At 43.2% G+C, this 23,755-nt stretch overlaps 1 protein-coding gene across 3 annotated transcripts in view; it reads right to left on the reverse strand.

Annotated features, from left to right (window-relative positions):
• LOC134149974 (Golgi integral membrane protein 4-like) overlaps positions 1-23,755 on the reverse strand; it is a 44,236-nt gene that overhangs the window by 14,875 nt on the left and 5,606 nt on the right. For all 3 annotated transcript variants that reach the window (XR_009960553.1, XR_009960552.1, XM_062593377.1), the window contains 9 exons: positions 22,520-22,594; positions 19,842-19,891; positions 17,045-17,098; positions 12,356-12,506; positions 8,249-8,331; positions 4,589-4,744; positions 4,176-4,454; positions 1,726-1,883; positions 370-578 (listed from right to left, as the gene is read on the reverse strand). Coding sequence is in view for 1 of the 3 variants with exons in the window: in XM_062593377.1 (XP_062449361.1) it covers positions 370-578; positions 1,726-1,883; positions 4,176-4,454; positions 4,589-4,744; positions 8,249-8,331; positions 12,356-12,506; positions 17,045-17,098; positions 19,842-19,891; positions 22,520-22,594 (1,215 nt within the window). In the remaining 2 variants the exon portion in view is untranslated. The remainder of the gene's footprint in view (positions 1-369; positions 579-1,725; positions 1,884-4,175; positions 4,455-4,588; positions 4,745-8,248; positions 8,332-12,355; positions 12,507-17,044; positions 17,099-19,841; positions 19,892-22,519; positions 22,595-23,755) is intronic.

Genomic DNA, 23,755 nt, shown 5'->3' on the forward strand with positions numbered 1-23,755 from the left:
CTCTGCAGAGCTACAAGCCTATAGGCACTAGACATAAGCAGGACAAAACTTATCTGAACCATAAAACTGGAGAATGCAAATATTGTTACGGAGTCTAGAAGGTTTCTTCCTACCAGACTGGGAATCTAAACTGACAGAGTTAATGGGCTAAAAGAAATGAAAGTGACTCAGATCTAGGGTGAAAGCTGACCAGAAAAGTGTGGGCCAAGAGTCATTCATTAATTATCCGCTTTACATAGACAATGTCAAATTCTGTGATTTATCTAGAAGTTATAAGGTTTTCCTTTAACAAAAGCAGGAATTTTTCTCTCTCCATCTCAATTAGCTATAAAATCAGTAACGTAGAGCATAAGATTATGGAAACTTTACCCATTTCAAGTTCCTCATCATCTGTCCTTCCCTTCTTGCTTTCCTGATCAGCTGTTTGAAGCTCTGCCCTTCTCTTCTGGTTAGGCAGCTGTAGGCTACCATTCTGCATCTCTTCCCCAGGCCCAAAATCAAAACGATGGTTCTTTGGGTAACCATTCACTTGTTCTTCATCCAACTGGGCGTTCACTTTGTTAACTATGTCTTGCCAACTGCAACAAAGTTAAGAAATAAGACAGAACACCCCCATCTCAGTATACTTAGGAGGGATTTCAAAAAAGCATTTCATAATGGCAAACAAATAAAAATTCCAATGAATGCGGAAGTCTGGGCTAATTTAATGTTTCAGGTAAAATTAAAATTAGCAGATTGCATTAGTTACCCTGACAGTTGCATAAAACAGAACATTTAATATGCCACATAAGTATAAAGTTACGCTTTATAAATACAATTTATTACCATAACTACTTGAATCTCTTATTCACGTGCTAAGATAACGTGTCCATGTAGTAATAAACTTCAATTCTAAATGGATACTTACTCATGCCTCATATCCAAACACATAGTTGATGTAAGCTTGGTCATCTAAGGTGCAGTTATGTAGAAATATAGACAGGGCCAAAGCCAGGGCTGTCTGATAGATTCTGGCTGTGTCCTTATTTCTGGCATAAGCCATTAGTGTGAACTGTTTTATCCTACTCTGGATATAACCTATAGTTATGGGATCACCAGTCTCAGATGTCTTAGTGTTCCAAGCAAACTCTTCAGAGGAAGATCCTCCCTCCCTCTACCACACCTTACTAGTGCACTAGGGACAGGGACTGAAGCTCCATTCCCTGGGAGGAAAGAAAACAGAGGAAGGAAAGCAGAGTTTAGGAGTTTGCCTTTGCCCTAGCAGCAAAATCAAGAAGTCCAGTATTTAATTGATGCTGGTTGCCTGCTGCTTCTAGATTACTCTGTAAACTTGAAGGTGGTAGGTCTTCAAATCTTCAAGCTCTGTTTGTTCCTGCAAAGCTTGACAGATTACTGATTAATTAGTGGAAAACATGAGCAAGTCTCAGCTTAATACCTGCCAATTAGAGTAACTGAAGGAATTCCTTAGCCATCCTTGCTGCTGAAGATGGATAGCTTCCATTATGCAAAAATTTCTTCAGTGTGCTAAACAACACAAGGTATTTCATTCTGTAAGCCAATCACATAGGGAGGGGATTTCCTGAAATCAGTTTGGACTCCTACTCCACTGTCTCCTCCATCTAGTGGGGAATTCATGCTGCTCTGATTTCACTCAGCAGTAACTCCTTTCTCCACAGATCTTTGAGCCTAAACACTGAGAGCAGAAGGGAGTTTTGCATCACCAACCTTTGCACTTGCACCTGTTTGTTCCCTGTCAAGTGGTGGCCGTCTGGCATCTGAGCCTTTTCTGATGCAGATGGATGTTTCAAATCTGACAGTCCCAGTTGAGGAGCCTGGCTTCCCTCACTGCTTTTCCCCTGGACACGCAGCACCATCGTTAGGTCCTGCGGAGAGGACACACACATGCTCAGGATATACACAAGCTCCTAGCTGCATCAGATCCTCACAGATCCCCCTTGTTTGGCAGGTTTATAGGCCAGTAGATCATTCGAGAGTGAAAATAGGTTCAGAAGTGCTCCAGAAAAGAAAAACACAGCCCTGTTTGCACAGCCTGCAACAAGAGAGAATCCCCTTCATCCATACAACCAAGAGAAAATCATTTAGATCCTGTGTGAGCAAGGCTTGCCTTTTCCTGGATAGGTGAATCTCCAAGAAACAGAACAAAAACATGGTGGTCTCTTTAGGGAAAAAAAACAAAAAAAAACAAACAAAAAAACCCAGTCATTATAATAGTTACTGTGATTATAGTCTAACCATACTGCAATTATATCCTCATTTTTGTAGGGATTTGCTTTGCTTTAGCTCACTCAATCACCACAGGAGGCAGTGAGGTGCTGTTATGTGCCCTTTATAAATCCAGCAGGATCCAGAACAAGAATCCATTCTTCTGGGTACAGCCACTGAACCACAAACTCTCCTGAGAGTGCCCAGGCCAGGACAGTTTCCAGATCAAAAAAATAGAATCCACGTATGCATATCATTACAAAGACCATAGTTTTGAAAGTCAAAAGCAGGGGCTGCACAGAACATACCTGAAAAGCTGCAAGAGAAAAAAAGGTAAGGACAAATACAAGGAGATGATCTGAGGTTTTTCCATGGCACTTTCCCCTCTTGTATAGAATAAGTTATTTTCAGGACCTCTGGCAAACTAACCCATTTCCAGCCATAGCTCTTGTATCCTCTGAAAGGAAAGAGACCTCAGGTTAAGCTATTATTTTTATCTCCACTAATGCCTGTCACTGCACTCCCCCTGTGGGACACTGGCTCTGGGAAAAACACTAACTCTTAAGTTAAGGGCATCCATAAATCTGTCAGAGGCCGAAGGCAGCTTCAGCTGCTTATGATCTCTACAGGGAAGATTTTTCACCTACCCTGACAGCCTCTGAAACAGAGACAGTAAGTGTTGCTCTCTTCACCAGATTAAAGTAACTCATTTAGAGGTCTAAGGTAGCCAACCAATCTATGTATGCTCTTTAAGTCAACAGAAAGAAGCAGGCTTCCAAGGCAAGAGTAAGGACATTCAAAGGGTAGAACCCTGCTCTGGCTATTCCTCTAGAAGGTTTTATTTCAGTAGCATGTGCATGTGAGAACAGACACATGAGAGTGGGTGGGCAAGAAAGAAACCACTCTGCTCAGGCAGCATGAGTAAGTTCTGTAAGTTAGCAGTGTGAACAATGCAAGTACTGTCCTCCAGGCTCACCACAGCATGCAGTATATTCACCTACTCAGTGCCCAAAGCATGTTCCATGAGCATAGATTTTTGGAGTGGGGAAAAAAAAAACACAAATGAAGTGAGCAACACTAGAGTTCTCACTAGCTGAAAACATGCCCTCCTAGGAACAGAGATTTTCTGCTTCTAGACATTGCTGGTTTCAGCTCTCCCCACAAGGCTAGCCAGTTCCTAGCGGGAAGCTCGCATGGGCCCAGCGAAGCTATAAGCAAGTGCTGCACATTGTCCTACTTAGTCACAGGAGGTCCAACCATTCCTGCTCACAGGCAGGAAATGAGAGTAATTAAGGAGATACACTTCCTAAAGGATCATTCTGGCATGCTGAGCCAGAAAGAGGGTGCAAGAGGGAGGGAAGAAGAAAACTTTTCCTTTGGCTTCTGAGGGTTTGGCAGGGTTTTTGTTTAAGAGAACTGTAAAAATGAGTTTTGTTTTTTTAAAATGAAAAAAGCTCTTTAAGACTCTGGAAACAAAAAGCTTCTAAAACTAGTGAATAGCACACACACACTAGGGACCAAGAGAGATAGAAATGGCTTGGTTGCATGTGTTGAAGTTGGACAAGAACAGTGTTTGGGGACTGGGAACCACAAGGATATAATTACTGGCAGGAGGGTAAGGGACTGCAACCTCCTTCATTAGCACCTGCTCACGAGAGGCATAGTGGTTCCCAAGACAGTGAGCTGCTCCCCAAACATTCTTGTGGCCAAATACAGCCCTTTATTAACACATTAGCTTCTTATTTAAGTGCAAATTGCAGGAAGTAAGCAAGGTTAACACAGAAGACAAGCTCTGTCCTCAGTGAACTTGTTTCTTCTTTTCAAAATAAAAAAAAAAAATAGTTCTTTATAAAGGCTTCTGAAGTGAGACATATTCATTGGATCCCTCTAGCATGCAGTCCATGGTGTCTGGCTCTCAGTCACACAGCAGGCAGAGAGTGTGCAGAACTTACTGGGTTCCCATTAGGTAAACTGTTCACAGTCCGGGTAAATCTGATCGCATGGCCATCCCCATGCCTTGGTGGCCAGGCTGGCATAGCATCTGCTGGTCGACTGGCATCTTGCAGTGGGGCTGGATGGGTAAGGAGCACATCACCCTGTGGTCTCAGGCCATCATTACTGTGCAAGTTCTGGCCTTGCAGCAGAGACTCATCTGCCTGGCTCTGAATGCCAGGGACCTTTGCTCCCAGCAGGCTCCCAGCAGGGAGATTCTCCTGATTGACTGAAAAAGCCTACAAGAAAGAAAGGGCGAGAGTGAATTCTAAAGGAACAAAAACAGTTCCTTCAGGTTCATAGCCCACTACCTACTTAAAACCCACACAAGCACAGAAGAACTCCCCCTCCCTCTTTCTTGGGAGTACCACACCTGCTGCCTCACAAGTTGCAACTGGCTGTTGCCTGGCACCAGGGGCTGCTCCTTCAGTGCCTGTAATTGCTGTTGCCCCTTCCCAGCTTCTACTTCTTTGAAGCTTGGCATCTTCTGTAGCGCTTCCTTGAACTGCCTGAACTCTTCCAACTGGGCCTGAGGGGATGAGAAGTGCACAGAGAAATCTCACAACAGCACGTTTAAGCAACTCCCTGCTGACTGTTTTTTGGGCAGCTGTTCAGCATGCATACTCCACTGAAGAGAATGGAGGGAGAGACAGAGAGAAAGAGGGAGGGAAAAATATACAGCCATTAATGATAACAAGCCCAAACTAGACTTGAGCTTTCCTTCCAGATCTCATGGATATTCTGCATTGTCCCTTTGCCAGCCTGGCATCTTATTTTATCACATGCTTCTGCCTTGGAAACACTGACCTGTGACATCAGTTCTTTGAGCAATACTGTTTACAGCATGAGCCATTGGCATAGCTTTGGCTTTTGCACAAGAATTGCTTCTTGGATCTTGCTAGGTTGGGTTTCTTGTCCTTGTATACAGCTGACAAACATGTGTTCAGGTCAGCTTTTTTCTGCACAGCCATTTTTTTCATGGATATGTTTATCTCAGAGGAGCTGACACAATAATTGGCTTCGTTCTACTTGATAATTCAATTTATTTCAAGATGAATGCAAACTAATGCTCCTGGTCTGTTAGACAATTGTAATGCTTTTCAGTTGAGTGGAGGAAACAAGCTGATAAACTGCAGCAGAGGGAAAAGAATCTGAGAAAGCTGTTCACTGAAAGCTCCCCACTGCTCCCCCATTTATAGGAAAGTAGGAGTAGAGAGCTTTCCATGGGTTTGCCAAGATACTTGGAAACAGCCCAAAGTGGTGATGGGCAGAGTACAGGAAAGCTTCCAAGCAGCAAGGAAAATTCAGCAGAAAATGAACTTGTGAGTAGACTTTGTTGATTTCAGTTCTTCCCTCTGAAATTTGACCTTGACACTTTCCTTAAAACAAAGAGACTTCAATCAAGACAAAATAAAAAGAATAAGGAAATTGAAGCAGATTATTATTTATGGAATATAGCTACAGCTGGTAGGAGACTACTTCCACCCAGAACAAACCAGAAGGGGGAAAAAAAAAATCTTGCATCCATCAAGAAGCTGCAAAGCCCAGAGGGAATGATTTTAACTAGCCTTCACACACAGATTATCTGTCACAAGGCTGTACATACATCACTTGATGCCTCTGTGCTTCATTTTACCTGGCAGACCAATTGAGAGACCAGATATTGCAGGCTTAATCTGTCTAGGCCTTGTGAAATATGTTACAATCCTTGGATAACAAACAGTCTGATTAGAAGACACTAGAAAGGACTTGAGAAAACTGACCAAAAAATCATAAAGGTTTAAAATCTAGTCTTATCGCCAGGCAAAAAAGTGAAAATAAAAGAACCAAAATATTTTTTGAAATTGTTAGGACTAACCCCTGCCACTTCACCAAGAGCCAGAAACAGCAAACACAGGTGGTTGGAACACAACATTGTTACATGATTGCGTAGTATATTTAGAATAGGAAGTTGAGCCCTGTCTCCCACACTCAGAGCAAGTCCTTTTACTGTTGCTCACTCTTAATTTTGGCAAGAAATGACTGTTAGCTGTTTCTTGCAAACTACTTTTCCCACTGGTCATCACTGAAGGGGCCAAAAGTTAAGCAAAGAAATTTCCACCATGTTTTCCAATTTGTAAGCACTTGGCTTTTCAGTCTTAAGCATATTTGGCAGAGCTTTTCAGTGCCATTCAGAACACACGTGAGTTTGCATACTTGAACTGCTGATTGCTTTTTCTAATGCAGCAGTTAGGGGAACAGCATTTAAGTGACACTTCTCTGAAGAGTAATTCATTATTGGCCCCACATGCTGTTCTAGATGCAAATGCACACAACATTGAGCCAGCAAGATGAAAGTAGAGCATAAACAACAGGAAGAAGAGGATCTTCAGATCAAAAGATATGGACCAAAGTTGTCAGTGTATGACTTGAGCTGACTGGGTCTCAGTGTTTCAGGGGGACAAGCCACAAAGCAGTGACATATGCAGCTTCTTTGAAGGTTTGACGAGGCCTGAAAGTGAAGGTTAAGCTGCATTTTGGTAGAAGGTGTGAATGTAAGGTTAGCATGGGCACTGGAGAAACTTGTAATCACATGCTATTCAATTTCTGGTTAGGGGTTTGATGGACTGACCAATAAGATGACTAAAAACCTTTGTCTAGTTGCTAACAGGTACACTGCAGGCATCAGGGTAGAGCATCTTGCCAAACTGCCTAAGCCTTATGAAAGACAAGAATGAAAAAGCAGTTAAATGGCAAGTCAGGATTTAGAAGGGAGGGAAGCGAAATATACTGGCAGTCCATCTGGGACCCCTCTAGCTACATCTGACATGAGCCAGAAAGCTTTCAAATGACAACTGTCCTGTGATGCCAGTAACTTGTGCTTCCTGCCTGAATTGGCCAGTTGTCTGTGAAGTTTGTAGTGCCCTGGAGCTACCTACTATCCACTCCTTCATAAAGCAAATCGGGCCAGATAAGAGCAACCTTGCAGAGGGCAAAAGCAACCACCCACCCCACATGCAGTTTGAGTTCAGCATCCAGCTAAGGATAAGAATTGGTTTTCAACAACATTAAACCACAGTTAACTCCTTGCTTCTATGGTTATTCTATAACCCAGGAGACTGCTCAGCAGAAGGCTGTTAACTAGAAAAGGCTAATCTGTACAGTGATGTGACTTTTAACAAAATAGACTTACAAAGCTGCTTGTGTCTTGATTTAATACAAGATTTTCAAGCAGACACCAAGGAGACATTTATCCCTCCCTTTCACTTCTCCCAGCACCCTGCTCCTTCTCCTCTCTCTAGTTTTCTGCTAGCTCCCAACTCCAACTGGCTTAGCAGAACTTGATGGGGTCAGGACTTCCGCAGTGTGCCAAACAGAGCCTCACACTTGTCTCCAGAGCATAAGCACAACACTATGCCAAAAAAGCTTTATATTTTTCTGCCTCTCTAGTCTTAGGCCAACACTGTTTGCATCTTTGCCCCTGGCCTCTAGATTCAGAGCCTCGCTCCATTGCTTTTATTACTGAACAAAGACATCTTGTTTATGTAGCTCTTTCAGAGTCCTTTCAAGGTCTCCCTCCCTATTACGATTTCACAAGGACACACAGAAGGGGACCTTTATTTCCCCCGAGATTGCTGTGTATCTGCTTACATTCCCATCAAACTAAGTAGAGCAACTCTGCATTGCTATTTCTCTCTGCAATTTTAGTCACAAGCAGAGACAACTTGTCATCATTTAGGATGGAATAGATATATGTGGGTAAGTGATAGGAAGGATTTCATGCTTAGGAAGAAGCCGGTTTGTGCCCACCTAAATTGGAGTGACTATTGTAGCATAGCTGTATTTTCAGCTACTGGGCCAGACTCCAAGCTGAAGAATTTTACTGGTCCAGAAAGTATCTACACTGCTCATACCAGCACTGTTTTAAGCAATTCATCCCACTGGAATACAGTAGATAGCTAAATTAATTATGATTGGGAATTGGAGGAGGCATGCAGTCCCCAATGAAAGATTGCCCCACATTTGTCACATGGGACAGTCTCTTGTCAATTACCTGGGAGTTAAGGAGTTGAGAGTGAACCTCCTGGTGGGCCTTCCGAAGAAGCTTGCTCTCTTCTCTGAGTTTAAAGATTGTATCTGCAACAAAAGAAAGAATCTGCACTAAAAGAGCTATTTTTGCGAGCACAACAGCTCTCTTCCTTACCACAAATTCCTCTGGACTTCTTAGGGCTCTCTAAGTCCAGGAACTATCACAAAGCAGTAGCTAGGGATTTGCCAAACCGAACAAACTTACAAGCCTTCATCACCAACCCCTTCAGCATTCAGGACTTCTACCCTTTGAGGAACTTCCTCCTCTAGTGTCCCTCTGCTAACTATTGCTATCAGGATCAGGTTCTTGATCTGCTTGTTATTACTGAAAACACTTATCCCAGGATATTTGTTCCTTCTCTATTTCACTCATCCACTGCAGCTGAACAGAAGGATAGCAGTAGACAGCAGTCAGAGAACTCATTCCTGGGAACTGGAAGGTTAAGGAACAGCTACAAAAGAGCTCTGTCAGCTCTTATGCACCCATAGCAGATCCACCAAGAAGGTTCTCTCCAACTGCATATAGGAGCTGCCTTCTGGAAGAAGGCTACAATAAAGCCTACAGAATGCAATCACAGCACAATCTGCTCCTCAAGGACATTTATTTCTACCATGTTTAGCAGCAAGCTTGTGCCCACAAGCTCCCAGGCTGGGATCCTTCCAAGCTCTTTGTATGCTCCACAGCACTTGAATGACAAGACACACAAGGAATTCGCATTGCATTGTCTTGAATATAAATCTGGATCCATCAGGAAAGAGGAAGACTGTATCAAAAGATATCAGCCTTATTTTGGATGTTCTGCCTGAAGCTCTCTTAAAACATCACTAGAACTATACTGGGATTTCTCTGCAAACAGTGTGTACAAAGAGGGGTATTTTTCCATTGCAACACAGTCACTTTGCTCTAGACTGAAATCTAACATACAATTCAGCTCAATATTACATGTATTTCTAAATACAATTGTGCATCTTTTTATAACATTCATCCCAAGGACAGGGCAGTTTGCTCTTGTGGTTGGATACTATCCTCTTCTCTTGCAGTGAAGATGGTTAACATGAGAAAAAGCAAGCTCTAGGAAGCTATATGAAAAGAAAGGCAAGTCTGTCTTCCCTGCAGCCAGAAGTTGGAATTACAACCATGAGACTACAGATAAAGTGGCTTTAAACTGAGTTAACTTAGGTACACACAGTGGGGAAAGCACACACTTCGCTGTAGTTGTTCGTCTGGAGCAGTGGACTAGGGATATATTCTCAGGAAGCTAGTCCAGGCTAAATGACAGCTAGCACAAGAGTAATACTGCAAAGACCCAACTACTGTGCCGACCTTTCTACAGACCTTCAACAGAAGCAAAGGTATCCCCAGCATGGGAGGGTGTCTGAAGGAAGGCAATACATCATGAATCTCTAGGTCTTCAAAGCACATTCAGAAACTGGAAATCAAGACCTTCATGCCACTATGTCCTTCCTCTGCATCACTGTGGCAGGGATCTAAAATCCTGGTCCCAACAACATCGGAAGGAGTCTTACTACCGGTCTTAATGGGACCAAGGTTTCCAGTCTAACTGCAGGGTCTTTGCTCTATTGCAAGTTCAATAACAATCCAAGCTACCTCTCTGCCTTCAGAGCTGACTGTGCCAATAAGCAATAAGAAAAGTGGGAAGTGCAAGATTAGAGCTGGGGAACACAGCAGAGGACAAGCTGTGCTGGGGGTGTGATGCGTGGCATAAACAAACAAGTCTTACAAAGCTAAGAAGAAAATACACAGAAATCAAAATGCAACAGGAGAGGATCTGGAGCACAAGGGAGAAAGACAGATCAGACAGGTCTCACTTAACTGGGCTGTGAAGCTTCAGCTGTATGAACAACAGTATACACTCATACTCTATTTTCCAGTATCCAAAAACTATTTCCAGAGGCAGGGATTTTCAGAGACAGGATATAGTTACCCCAATAGCACCACAAGCATTGGATTACATGACAGAGTAGCAGCTGCAATACCCCAAATCCCAGTGTCATATGCATCCAGTAGCTTCATCATTAGCCTGGAGAGCTACCTTAAAGAAACCAGAGTCACCAAGAGGAGCTACCAAACCAAGCTCTACCTTTGGGAGCAGTCCTGTATACTTCCTACGGGGCTTCTATTTTCTCTCAGCACCCCTGGAGTGATCTTTTCATTTTTGAAACTAAATCTGGCAAAAATCCTCCAGTTCCACTTTAGCAATTCAGAGCCACACTCACTGCTCAGATGCCTCTCTTGTTCTCTCCTAATATACTGAGAGGTATGCCTTTCACAACAGCTCTCCTGAGGACACACTATACACAGAAGTACCAGTGGAACATGAGGAAAGAAAATCAGGCCTTAGAAGTACTGCTAGTTCTACACCTTTGCTTGCAAGACTGCCTTGCTTTTACCACATGCCATGGTTCCCAATATCTTCTCCTAAGGGAAGGCTTACTAGCCAGCTTTGTCCTTAAAGCACAGAAGAGAGCTGAGACCAAGTAAATAGCAGCTTAGAAAGATGGACAGAAAATATTAATATCTCAGCCTTAAATCAATCTTCCTGATCCACCTTTCCTCTTCAGATTGTTTTGCTAATTTTTATGCTCCTTTCTCTGTGGCAGAATTCATTTTCTTGCTTTTTTTATTGGGGGGAGTAGTGGGGGTCAGAGGGAGCAGGGGGTGGTAAAGGGCTGCATATTTCAAAGAAAGATGGAATTAAATATTTAGGTAGTGTTTCACTCACCTGTGCTCAAGTTTCCCTTTCCAGCCCAGCAGATATTATGATCCTAGGCTAATCCTTCAGCAAGAGGGGGCAGGGAAAGAAAAGTTAGTGGCTCTCACTCTCCCAGACCTAATCTAAGTTAAAGACAGACATGAACCTCAAAAACTCCAAGACCCAATTAAGCAGCAGACTAAATAGAAAGTGATCTTTGGGAATTAAAGGATCAGCATTCTCTGCAATACTTATATTATTAAATGCATTTTATAGACCTTTACCGCAAACAGAAAGCATGTTTAACTTGCTTCCAAACTTAAATGTTAGAATTTACAGGATTCTAGTATTTCAGAAACAGAACTGTTATTTTTTTTAAAAAAAGAAGTGTGCAGATAAGTGGGAAATATATATTGAAATAGATGGAATCTCAGTGTTGCAATGTTTTGTCTGTGCCACAAAGAGCATCTCTTGATAACTTAGCTGCACTCTTCCATCACAGAAAGGATAGGGTAAGACAGTATCACCTGATGGTTAGAACTGCTGTTTCTGCTCCAACCTGCTGTGAGACTACAGACATGCTTGTGTGCCTTAGCCTCTCTCTCCTCTTGCTTTTGGATCATCTTGACCATTTCAAGCATTACCTCCTTGAGAGACGGACTATCATAGTCTGAACATGTTCAGCATCTGGCACAAGTTCTAATCTTATCTGGCGCTCAAAATTCTGCACAAATAAGCTAAGTATCTGCACAAGTAAGATTAGTAGCAGCTGCAGTGAGAGTAAGCAGCCAGTAAAAGTCAGGTAGGCTTTTAAAATAAGACCATGAAAGGTGTTGGTGTTGACAGACTAAAGGTCTCCATATAGCAGTCTCTCAAACCCAGAGAACTGAAAGTTCAGGTAAACACAAGGTCACACAGTCTCCCCTGGAAGAAGGGAGCTCCACCCTCTGTAACACTATCCTGACAGCACACTGTCAGCTCCAGGAACCTGCAGGCTGAGAATAGGATTGCCAGCCAAACTAGCTGGCTGCTTTCATGGTGTTCTGGAATTCTACCGCAAACCCACCACCCACAAATTCCAGTAGTTCCCTTTGTATTTGGAAGCTGCTCAATAGTCTGCTCTATTTCTCAACTTCTCTCGTTGCAGGGTCAGGACACTTAGCCAGTTTTATCACCCTTGTTCCTGAACTACCACACTTCAATAGGACAATACTCCAAATGAGATATAGAAGGGCTAAGGAACTACACCTAGGGTTGTATAGGAGTGTTCCTATAGTGTTTGCAGGCCTTTGGAAGGCCTGGAGAACAGGATCTCTCCTTTCCTGAGCTCAGTATTTTCATTGCTCTGTCTTACTCACCCTGCAAGTTTGTGACTTCACTATCCTTCTCTTGCTGCAGCTGGGCATATTTCTGGCTGTGGGTCTCCAGTGTCTTACGATGTTCCAGTTTCAAGCTGTTGTGCTGTAATTGCAGGTCAAGCAGCTGTTTCTTGACATCTTCATGCTGGTTCTGAACCAGGAAGAAGTGACAAAGAGTCAATATAAGCATGGAGGGGAGGAGTAATTAAAGTATTTAAGACCTAATACTCTGTTTAATGAGTTGTTTGGGTATGCAGAGGAGACTAGTTCCTCTAATGAGATAACAAAAATTACCAGGTACCAAGAAAGTGCTCTTTATGATCAAGAGAGTTTAGGAGGGGTATGAAATGCCAGTTAACAAGCTCTTTGCTTTGTGAAGCAGTATAGGAGGTCTCCGTGGAAGCTGCTAAACTGGAAGCAAAGTGAGGACTCGACTCCACTCCTACTTGAAAAAAGAGATGGAGAATCTGGGGAGACAGAGCCAAGAACGCTTCCTTTTCCCTCCCACCTTCCTACACCCAGCTCAGTGAGAGAAATATAGGCAATAAACATTGACAATATCAAGCCAAATGCCTGTGGAAACACTGCAGAAGTCCAAGGTCCTTTCCCAGACATGCTAAAGAGCAACATTACCTGCAAGGATAAGCATTTCCATGGTGCATGTAGCATCATCTGTACACTGCATTACAAGGGCACTTCACCTTTAAATAGGCCTGAAGTCTAGTTTCCATTGCCTTTCTGTCTGCAGGTACTCCTAGTTATTGAGGAATCAGGAATGCCTAGAAAACTTACATTCTTCTCTCTGGTTTGTTTGCCTCTTCACAGCCTGACTGTTCTTCCACCCACCACTCCAAGATGCTAAAAACAGGATCCCTTTGCAAGGATACCACCTATTCTCACACAATGAGCACAGTGAGCCTACATATCTTGGTTTAACATGGGAGTGAACAGGCAGAGAGTCCCAAGAGGACCTCCACAAGATCATAAGCTGTTTCAAGCTATCTTCTCCCCTCATACTGCCCAAGAACAAAACATTCTGAGACATCGTTTTACTCAAATCCATTGAGCCAGAATTCATCTCCTGTTGGGTTCCCATGGTAACCTCAGAGTCCTTCCACATTCATTTTGTCAACACCAATTATGTATGCAGATTGATTGGCTCACAGGTGAACCCTCACCCTTTCACACAATAGCTCCTTACAACACAGGCAGCAATTTTGACTGGCCCTCCTGTAAATTAAACTTAAAAAAAAAAAAAAAAAAAAAAAAAAAAAAAAAAAACTTTAAATGCTATTGATGTTTGCATTTATCCCCAGTAGAACAAGTATCCGTGGCTCGGGCATTCTCCCCAACAGCAATTATCTTCAGCTTAAAGGAGGAAAGAAATCACTGTGTTCCAAAAATACATACAATGAAGAGGAAAAGGCTTTAATTGTGGAGGGGTCTCAGAGAAAGAACAAAGAGGAGAGACAAGGCTGCCAGGTTAATCAGATCACAAGACTGAGAGAAAAAAAAATAGAAATTACAAGTGATTTCTGCTCTGGCTTTCAAAGACATTGGGTACTTACAGCTCCCATCAGAGCCATAGGTAGAAGTACTGCAGAGGAATCACATCTTTAAATATCATTTTTAGACCAAACACCTCAAAATTCACCAATATTAGCAAATGCAAATTGATTTTAGAAAGCAAATCTAAGGAATATTAAGTCCTCATCAGCTCAGGTCAATTAATTTGTAGCCTGTATCTGTCTGGCAAGTGATGCACTTAATATCTATGCCCAGACTGCTCACAGCCAAAAAGGAAGACGGAAATAGTCATCCTCTGAGCATGGCAGGAAGCTGTATAGAGACAAGTGTTTCAACCAAGGTCGCACAAAGCATCTGAAGCTCAGTGCAGCTCATTAAGTACACAGAGCATCCTCACTCCCAGCCAGTTACTAAAAATAGCTGCAACTCACATATGCAAACATTAGAATGAATCTAGAGATGCTGAATTTTACTGTAATTGTAGGACAGTAGATCTGAGACACACTACATGCAATTCCTTTTTAGAAGAGCAGCTTATTTGCAAGCAGAGCATTCTCAGCTTAGTCATTTCTGTCAACACTGACAGCTCTGAGGAAGCCAAGAACCTCTTCTCTATATCCAGAAGCACACATCTAAATGTAATGTCAGCTTATGTGATTCAATTCACTTCTCTACCTCAAAGAGACACTGTTTTGCTCAGTTAAGCAGAGATAGAGAGGCTTAGATACAAGTGTCATGAAAATCACATATATATGCAAAATCGGGTTGAGAGAAGACAGGGAAAACATGCTCTCATGACATTTTACTCTGTGGCTCCCTACACCTCACACCTGGCACTCTGCAATGCTATGATATCACATCATTCAGGAAGTCAGCTAATCCTAGAGAAATTGCAAATCACTCATCTCAGCTGCATGGATTCTGGTTAGCAAGTCCTCCCATTTCACCTTCATTCTGCTGTTCAGACAACACGCAGTGCCTAAAATACATTAATTATGCAGCAGCTTTTAAGTCACTAAAGTGTCTGGGGAACTGGGCAGTGGGGAGGGAAGTCCCTCAAAAACACCTAGCTCAGTCATGGTTTAGAGAGCAGCTCTGTAGATGGCATTTTACAGAACAATCAGTAACTGCATGCTCAGCTCATGAGCAAAGGGAGGGCACACCTCGCTGCAAGTTTTCTCATTCCAGCAGTTTTAGGTAGCCCTTTTCAACAAATCTTTCATTTGAAACTGCATCCTGGCATGCATATCCAGTGAATGCTAGACTGGAATCTGCAGGAAGATGTTAATAAAAATTTCCAATCTCTACTCAAGAAGATGAAAGGAATCATAAGAAGATAAAGTATGGCCACAGGAGGAATTCAGACACAGGCAGCTGCTGCAGTTGCTATTTTTGGACAGAGCCAGGCCCCTTGCCCTTTTGAGACTGGCTTGCTTGTTGCCAATGTTAATAAGACAGATATGGCTTTAATACAGACCAGAATGACAGCTTGTAAGTCAACTGAGATCCTTTTGCTCTAAAAAGCTAGGTAAAGGCAGTATGAAACAGAGAAAGCCCTTCCGTGTGGCCTGGTGCATCAGGAGAGCCCTCATGGTTAACACAGCCATCAGAGAACTGGAGAAACCCTGGGAATAAGAAAGGTAATGGCCTCACAAAAGCTCCCACGCTCCTCAGTGCAAGGATCCCAAAGGGCACAACCAATGTGCTAGGGTCAGAAGAGCGGAGACACAGTCACAGTGGGTTTGACTGTGAGGAGGGATAATCCAAGCATCCACACTGCTTTGTGCAATAAAGGCATTTAGCTGCATTGTGCCTCAGTTTCCCTATTGTAAAACAGGGACCTTGTCTCCTTCCCAGAGATTATGGGAGGTCTCACCAATACAAAAATGAAACTGATTCACATTCTACATTGCAGAACATAACAAACATTGGTTGTCTCTAGCTCACATGAGAAAGGCTGAAACTGATCTACTGTCCAAATACAAAGGCAGTAGGCAACAGAATCCCAGGACAAATACGCTAGCCCACCAGGCTAAAAAAGCCATCCTAGGCTTGCTACAAAGCTCAGTCCTTTAGACAGAGCTCTTTCCCCTTCTCCACCACACTGAGCACAACATCTCCTAACACAGGCTCCCTGCAGAGCCCTTAACATACCATACCCCATTTCCAGGCAGCTGTGCTTCCTGCTCAAATATTTCACATGCACTGGCAGATCTCAGTCTGCCTCTCTGCCCACCTGAGCAGTGGGATGCTGAAGGCTCAAACACTGCACTTCCCAAGGCGACTGTGCAAACTCATATGTAAAAACGCTAAGAAGGAAATGTTCCTACATACTCAGGATCTGGTTAAGACTCTAAAATCAGCAGACATACAGCAAAAATTCACTGGGCCCCAAAAAGTCACCAAGATGATGGCTTCCCTAAGCAGTAATATCCTCCAGAGCAATCTCTTCCTAAAAGCATGCAGTAAAACAAAACATTAGCAGAAAAGGGTACTGAGCAGAAGAAAATAGGTCTAACAGAGAAAGTCAGCAGTGGGTGACAGAGCTGTCCTGTGAGGTCAAAACACAGCAAAGGCTACAGAATCCACATGCAGTGTCAATGGCCATGTAAAGACTAAAGGGAAACATATTGATGTGGCTTCATCAAGTCTTCGATCAACATTAGGGAGGAGAGAAAAAAAAACATATTTGCATCACTAACAAAACCAAACATTAACACTGAGATGTGCTTCAGGTACAGTATGATATAAGCCATAAGATACTATAAGCCATCCCTATCTGATCCACATACCCGGACCAAAATATATTCTATTAGCCCAATACAGCAAGTTACACTGAATAAGCCCATTTTCATGTTAAGCGACACAGAAAAAGAACATGCTGAACAATAGAACTCTTACGTGATAACTACACAAAGTCCACCATTGAAATGAGGTAGAGATGAAGGCCTGATGCAAAGCCAGTAGAATATATGGAAACGCTCATGAACCTGAATGGTCAGGAGCAAATGTAGGTCTGTGTGTGTTGTCTCCTCCCTCTGGGCTGGCACTAGCTGCAGGAAACCCTTGCTCTCTCCTAGTCAAATGAAAGCATTGACTTTCCTTCCAGTGTATGTTCGAGTGTACAGATGATAGTTACCCAGAAGCAGGCTTTTCCCTTACCTTCAGTATCTTGTGCTGGGAGCTGAGGGCCCCGTATCTGTTCATAGAATCTTGCTGGGAAAAAAAAAATAAGATCAGAGTGACATTAGATGATACATACATGAGTGCCTGCCCAGCCACTGCACAAATAGCAAATTCCCACACACAGTCACACACACCCTGACTGGGAACTGGCATACAGAAATCATCAGCATAACATACAGCCTAAGCACTGCTGGGAAAAAACTCTTTCAATTAGCTACCAGCTAATTAATTGCAGGCACAATTCGGGTTCAGAGCTCGGAACTGGACAAAGAACATAAGAGCAAGGAGAAGTTTCTTTTAATCGCTCTTTACTGACTTAAAGAAAAGTAGTCCAGTTTTCATGTCAGCTCCACAGGGGTAAACTTGAACTCCACAGAGTATAGGAATTACACAAGCTTAAGTACAGTTACCACTGACTTCAAATATGGCAGCTGAAGTGCAAACAGGGAGAGGGTTTGGTCTCTTGATTGGCATTTGAGGTAATTTTCCCCAGACTTTGGTTCTTCACCTAAGAGGGGCCCCAGCACTGGAATAGCTTTCTAAAGTAAAATCCTCCCCAAACCAGATTGAGCAGTCTTTACTGCAGCTCATGCTCATCAGACAATGCTACACTTTCATCTACACACAAATTGCACCACTTAACAAGGAAAAGGGGGAAAAAATTGATCTCTAATTGAGTAAATATAACGCAAAATCCTGTAACTAGGCACAGCTCTCAAACTGAGCTAAATTGACACAAACCAACAGCACAAAGGGATTTGCATGTGTCTGCAGAGGGAGTTCTGCGCCAATTTAATAGATCTGCTCACATCTCCAAGGTTTATACTTTTCCGTTTTGTCTCCAGTGTACAATTCCTCACTACAGCACCAGCACCTCAACACAGCAGACATGAAATCCACCAGCTACCTGTACTAAGAGGCTGGGTCCCCACAGCACTGATGGCACCAGAGAGAGAGCATGCTGCAGATCTTCCTATTACATGCACTTTTACAAGCACTTTTGCTGGAATCTATATATGAGCAATTTACACCAGCAAGGCTGAGACAGCAGGCATGGAACTCTAAACCAAGCACCAGGCAGAGCTATTTCCAATATAACCCACAATTTGACTTACATGATAAATACTCAACAGGATATGAAATATTACCAGCAAATGAGTATAAATTGTAAGGAAGCTGCCTAGCCATTAGAATATTCAGATATTCATCCATAAGCTTCTTTCCACAATAAGATAACTTTCAGCAGTCACAGATGAGTAGGCTAAAAACAATCCCTCTTTTCCAGCATCTCACCAACAGATGCTTCAAGAAAGGGATAAAACCAGCCTTAAAACATCAAGTGAAGAGGACAGACTAATCCAGAGATGCATTTCTTCCTAAATCACATTGAGTCTTTTTGCCCTACTGAATGAGAAATCATAAGCCCTAGTATTTTCTACCTATTAGTGTATTTGTTGATGCTATTCCTGTTCAGATCTGTCATCCCCCTTCCCCTCCCAGTCCTCACTAACATCTCCATCAGCATCAATATTTTGTTCAACCAAAAACATTCTGCTACCTGATGTGCTGTCGGGTAAATGGCACAGGATGACCTTTAGTAAGGCCATCTAATGAGGCAGGACATTTGTTTCACAGGCTTTCTACGTCCCACAATGAGCAGCGATGGAGCTCAGTCCTTCAGACAGGGTCAGATCATGCACTATTTCAGTGGTATAAATGGACACAAAAAGCAACATGTGGAATTAGATGCAAACACTTAGAAGACCAAGGTTCCCAAGACATCTAGCATCAAGCACCAGGCAGAGCTATTTCCAATATAACCCACAATTTGACTTACATGATAAATACTCAACAGGATACTCTGTCTGAATTCAGAAGCACTGATGTTTTCACTGCTGCTGCTCACAAAGTATCACATGCTGGTTGTTTGACTCCATTTCCAGGCCAATTGGGGAATGCTGAAGGTGATGATGAGGGAGTCCCACATTGCCTCAAGGAATGGTTTCTCCATTCCTGCCCCTTTCTCTACAGCAAGGAATTTCCTCTCCTGAGCAGATCAGTTATACCATCAGTCTCCACCTTACTTGAAGCCAGCAGAGTGGAACCACACAAGCCAATTTCTCAAGACACAAGGCCTAGGGAAGACCATCATTTCACTTAATGCACAAATCTTTGCATAGCCATCAGCTGGCCAGCAAACACGCATCCCAGTAAGAACAGGTCACCCAGCCCTGCAGCAGGACAGCGCTGAGTAGGGGATTCATACTGCATCTCCTGCATACACCCCATTTCAACTTTGCCATTCACAGGCCAGGAGAAATCATTTGTCCATCCCTGGAGACAGATAGCAACAGATAGATTTTCCCCAATAACACAACGCCTTTCTTCTTTATGTTCCCTGTGGTGTCCTTTGTTTGGCTTCCCCAGGACTCTCTTCCACCATGAAACAGAAATTTCTTTCTCACTGACAGCAACACATGACTCCCTGATACCCCAGGAGCTGGCAATCAAGTCATCTACTCTGTTATTGCACATGGAAAAATAGGCAGAATAGTTCTGGCATGATACATCCTTCCCTAAGCTGAAGTAGATCCTCACAAGCCAACAGCCCTGCAAAGTGGAGTCAGCTAAAGATTATTTTGCATGATCTGCCATCTTGCATACCTGCCAGACAGCAGCACTGGCCTTATCACTGTAGTAGTACTGAAAAGACCTTCCCTATTCTTGTATGCACACAAACACACACACACTCTGAAGCATAGACCATACCCACCTTCTCTTTGTTGAGAGCTTCCTGAGCTTCTAATTTATACACTAAAAAATCTAGAAATGGAAGAGGAGACAATTTAATGAGCTGGAATTTACAAGGATCTGTTTTATATTTTCAGAAGGAAAAGAAAGAAACAGCCCCTTGCTAAGTAAAATGTTGCAGCTCAGCAAGCTGGCATGCAGATGCTTCCAGGAGACTCCTACTCAGTGCCACCAAAAATACGGTAGTAGTTTCCATGAAATCTATCCACCCACTTAGCCTGGCCTAAATGTCCTGCTTTTTCTGCTCTATAGGCAAGTGCATTGGTGACTTTGACTTCAGCCCACACATGGCTGCATTTTGATAGCACTGAAGCTCTAGAGTGAGAGATGATTCTAGAAAAGAGGAATCACAACCTCCTTCTGGCCTCACAGAAGCTTTAATATCTGCTGATCTCATCTGTGCTTTCCTCTTAAAAAGAGAAAGTCTGGAAATTGCCCTCTGGCTTGTTATAGAACAGATCTGTTCACATTATCACTGTCTGCTATCCAAACCAAAATCAAAATGAGTAATATATAAACATGTAATGTTGGTCTGGGCTGAATGGGCATTCATGAAGGGCCCTTCCACAAAGCACATCATGGAAGCCTCTGGTGCTCACAAATTTCTGCTCCAGTGATACCTAGATCCTTTCTAAAGAGTGATATTTGCTAGCAGAGGTATAGTTGAACCAGAAATGAAGCAAGGTGTGGGCCCAGAAAAGAATTTAATGTGAGGAGATGCAGTTGAAGAAAGCAGATGGTTAAATACCACAGCTTAGTCACCAAGGCTACGGAAATATTCTGTTCCTAGTAAGCAACAGGTACAGCAGCAAGTCCCCAGAGTGCAGCAAAACATCTTGGCTTGTACTTCCTCGCTGTGACAGTGACTAAGGCTATGGTTCTCAAACCTGGCCCTCTTCCAGTCTCCCCCAAAATTCCAGAGATGTGAATATTACCTAGTGAATTTAAGCTAACAAGCTCCACTTTTCTGTCATTTTTTGCTCTCCCATAGAAATAGTGCACAGAGATCCTAGCCCACAAACTGCTGGCTGGAAAGCACACTGAACTACTAGGAAGCCTGCTCACATCGTTACTGCTGGATAAAGGGTGCCACAGGGCCAGAACACCAGGATGGAAGTCCAGTTCTGCTCTGGCCACCGAGCTCATTGTGGGATCCTGCATGAGCTGCTCTGCAGGTCAGTCTAAACCAGGCTGTTCAGATCATATACTCCACGTGCAGAGATCTCAGCATTACTTGGCTTCCATTTGCAAGATGAGGCACTGGGCAAAGTCTTTTAGAGAGAACGGCTACCCTTTCATGCTGCATTTGTACAACACCTAATACAGAAGGAGTCGTGAACATTGAAGGAAGTTTTTAGGACCCAAATGTGTAAAGAACAAATCACAGATGATAGTCTCTGACAAAAGATGGCACTGGAAGGTCTAAAGATTTAAATCCAATGGGCCCTTCAAATTCTGTTTTTCCAGACAGGTCAGAGGAATAATCACATCATCTTGCCAGAGCACAATGACAAAGGCATTACATGATTTGACACTTGCTTCGCTTCTCAGGAAGCTGGCCACACAAGCACAAAGCAAATAAGAGAGAGAAGTGCACCACTGAAGCTAGTGCTGTTTGTCTTTTATCCATGAGTATCAAACTCTCTGCTGGCTTAGAATAAGAAGCCTTTTGAGTCAGGCCATGGAGCAAAGCTCCATGTTATTTTAAAATCCAAGATGTGCACAGCACTGTGGCCATCAGACTTCATGCTCCATGACAAGAAGCCATTTGTTAGTCATTTCATTTTCTGTTAACCCTCACCAAACACATGAAAGACTGGAACTCAGCTTCTCCCTCAACAATTTAGTCATATGCTAGAGCCAAATCTAGATGCTCTATGCCAGCATTTCCAGAAGTTAAGTGCATGTAAGACTAAGGAACAGTAATGTTACTCCACATTATCAGCTCTGAAGATAAAAACCAAACTGTTAAGTTGCCAGCAGCAGTCGGATACAAAGGGGCCTGATGTCCAAGCACACTACTTCACTGAAAGATGTGCGACTTATTCTACTGGCTTCCTCGGTCTTAAAATACTCTGCCTATATATCTACCCTTGGAATTCAACTTTCAAGGGTCATGCAGTCTATCGTGTCCACATACAGTGTACTGCAATGCTCCTAATATTATTAGTAAGCACTTGTAGAACTCAGTGTCTTAAGATCACCTTATAAATATTGATGCCAATCACAGTATTTATTTTTGTGAAACTGAACAAGTTATTTCACAATGTGACAAAGTCTATATATTTCCAAGAAGAAAACCCAGTCCTGTGCCAGATATAGCTAATCGGTTTTAAAGTGCTCAGATGCCACTCTATGGGTGCTGTTATTCACAGATTAAGTTGAGGACTCATTTTGCTTTAGGAGAAAATACAATACCCCTCCCAGTCCATGACCTCCCAGCACCTTCTGCCCACGGGAAACAGACAAATCAGTTAACTGTTCTCTGCTTACAAAGCAGGGATGAGTCTCACCTAGACAGGATTCAGTAAAGTTCACACAGTGCTTTGAAGGCAGTGCTCTGGGTGCCGCACAAATCTTCCCACAGGATAGCTGGAGGGCTTGCTAGCCAATACTATTCTACCCATGCAAGAGACTCACCTTCCTTTGTCTTCTTGTGTTCCCCTCTCTCCTTCTGCAGGGATCGCTCCAGCCTGGATCTGTGCTCGTACACAACTAGGGAAGCAGAAAGAGGCAAAACATGAAGTAAACCCTGAGATTTCTTCCATACACGCCTTTCCCCAAAACAGGCTTCTCTCAGGTCATATATACAGAGACATATGTGCACCTCAAATTCTGCTATGGACTGGGCCATCAGGTGCCTAAGACAGCAGACTTGAGCAATAAGCCTTTCCTATTTTGGATGGTCTGCACTGCTACAGCTTTCTGGGCTTCAAGCACACAATAATTTTCAAATCCAGGCCAAGGAAATCAACAATTCTGAAACATATTCAAATGCCTGGTGCCCTAAACAATGTCAGGTCCAGTTACCAGTTATTTGCATTTCACAGAATCACAAAATGGTTAAAGTTGGAAAGGACCTCTGAGATCATCTAGTCCAACCCCCCTGCTCAAGCAGGGTCACCTAGAGCATGTTAGACAGGATCACATCCAGGTGAGTTCTGAATATCTCCAGAGAAGGAGACTCCACAACCTCTCTGGGCAACCTGTTTCAGTGCTCTGTCACTCTCACAGTGAAGAAATTCCTCTTCGTATTCAGGTAGAACTTCCTGTGTTTCAGTTTGTGCCTGTTGCCTCTTGTCCTGATTTCTTTGTCAACTGGGAATAGATAAGGACTGGAGCAGGGTAGGGACTGACAGACAGAAGAAATGGCAATTCCTGATGAAACACACCAGCCCCTCATCCTGTGGGTATTTGTGGTCAAATTTCTCTCCATCGTGCTTTGGAGTCTAAGCTGTGAAGCCTAAGAACTGGTTTTAGCAGCCAGTGGTTGAACTGCATGTTTGCAAGCCAAGTCCACTGCCAGGTTAAAGACAGCCAGAGCCTTTGAGGTTATCAGCTCTGTAAGGGCATCACTGCATGCAGGGGAAAGGTTTTTTTCCCCTCCCCCACCCCTTCCTCCTCATTAACTGGCTCTCAGATGGATAAAAGCTACTAAGGATAAATGGGCCAAACAGCTCCCTCCATTTCACACAAGTGTCAGTGCTCTGCACAGTTTTGCGCTGCAGCCACATGACAAATGAAAGTGCCAGAGAAGCCTCCTGAGCAATGATAATTTTAATCCACTCTGAATGCTAAGAGCTTTTCCTGAGTCACAGCATTCAGCTGCACCAGGCTCCTCTACACCTCCTCTACCCAGACAGAGACTGCCACCAT

Source organism: Rhea pennata, chromosome 22, assembly GCF_028389875.1.
Source record: "Rhea pennata isolate bPtePen1 chromosome 22, bPtePen1.pri, whole genome shotgun sequence".
NCBI classification, from domain to species: Eukaryota; Metazoa; Chordata; class Aves; order Rheiformes; family Rheidae; genus Rhea; species Rhea pennata.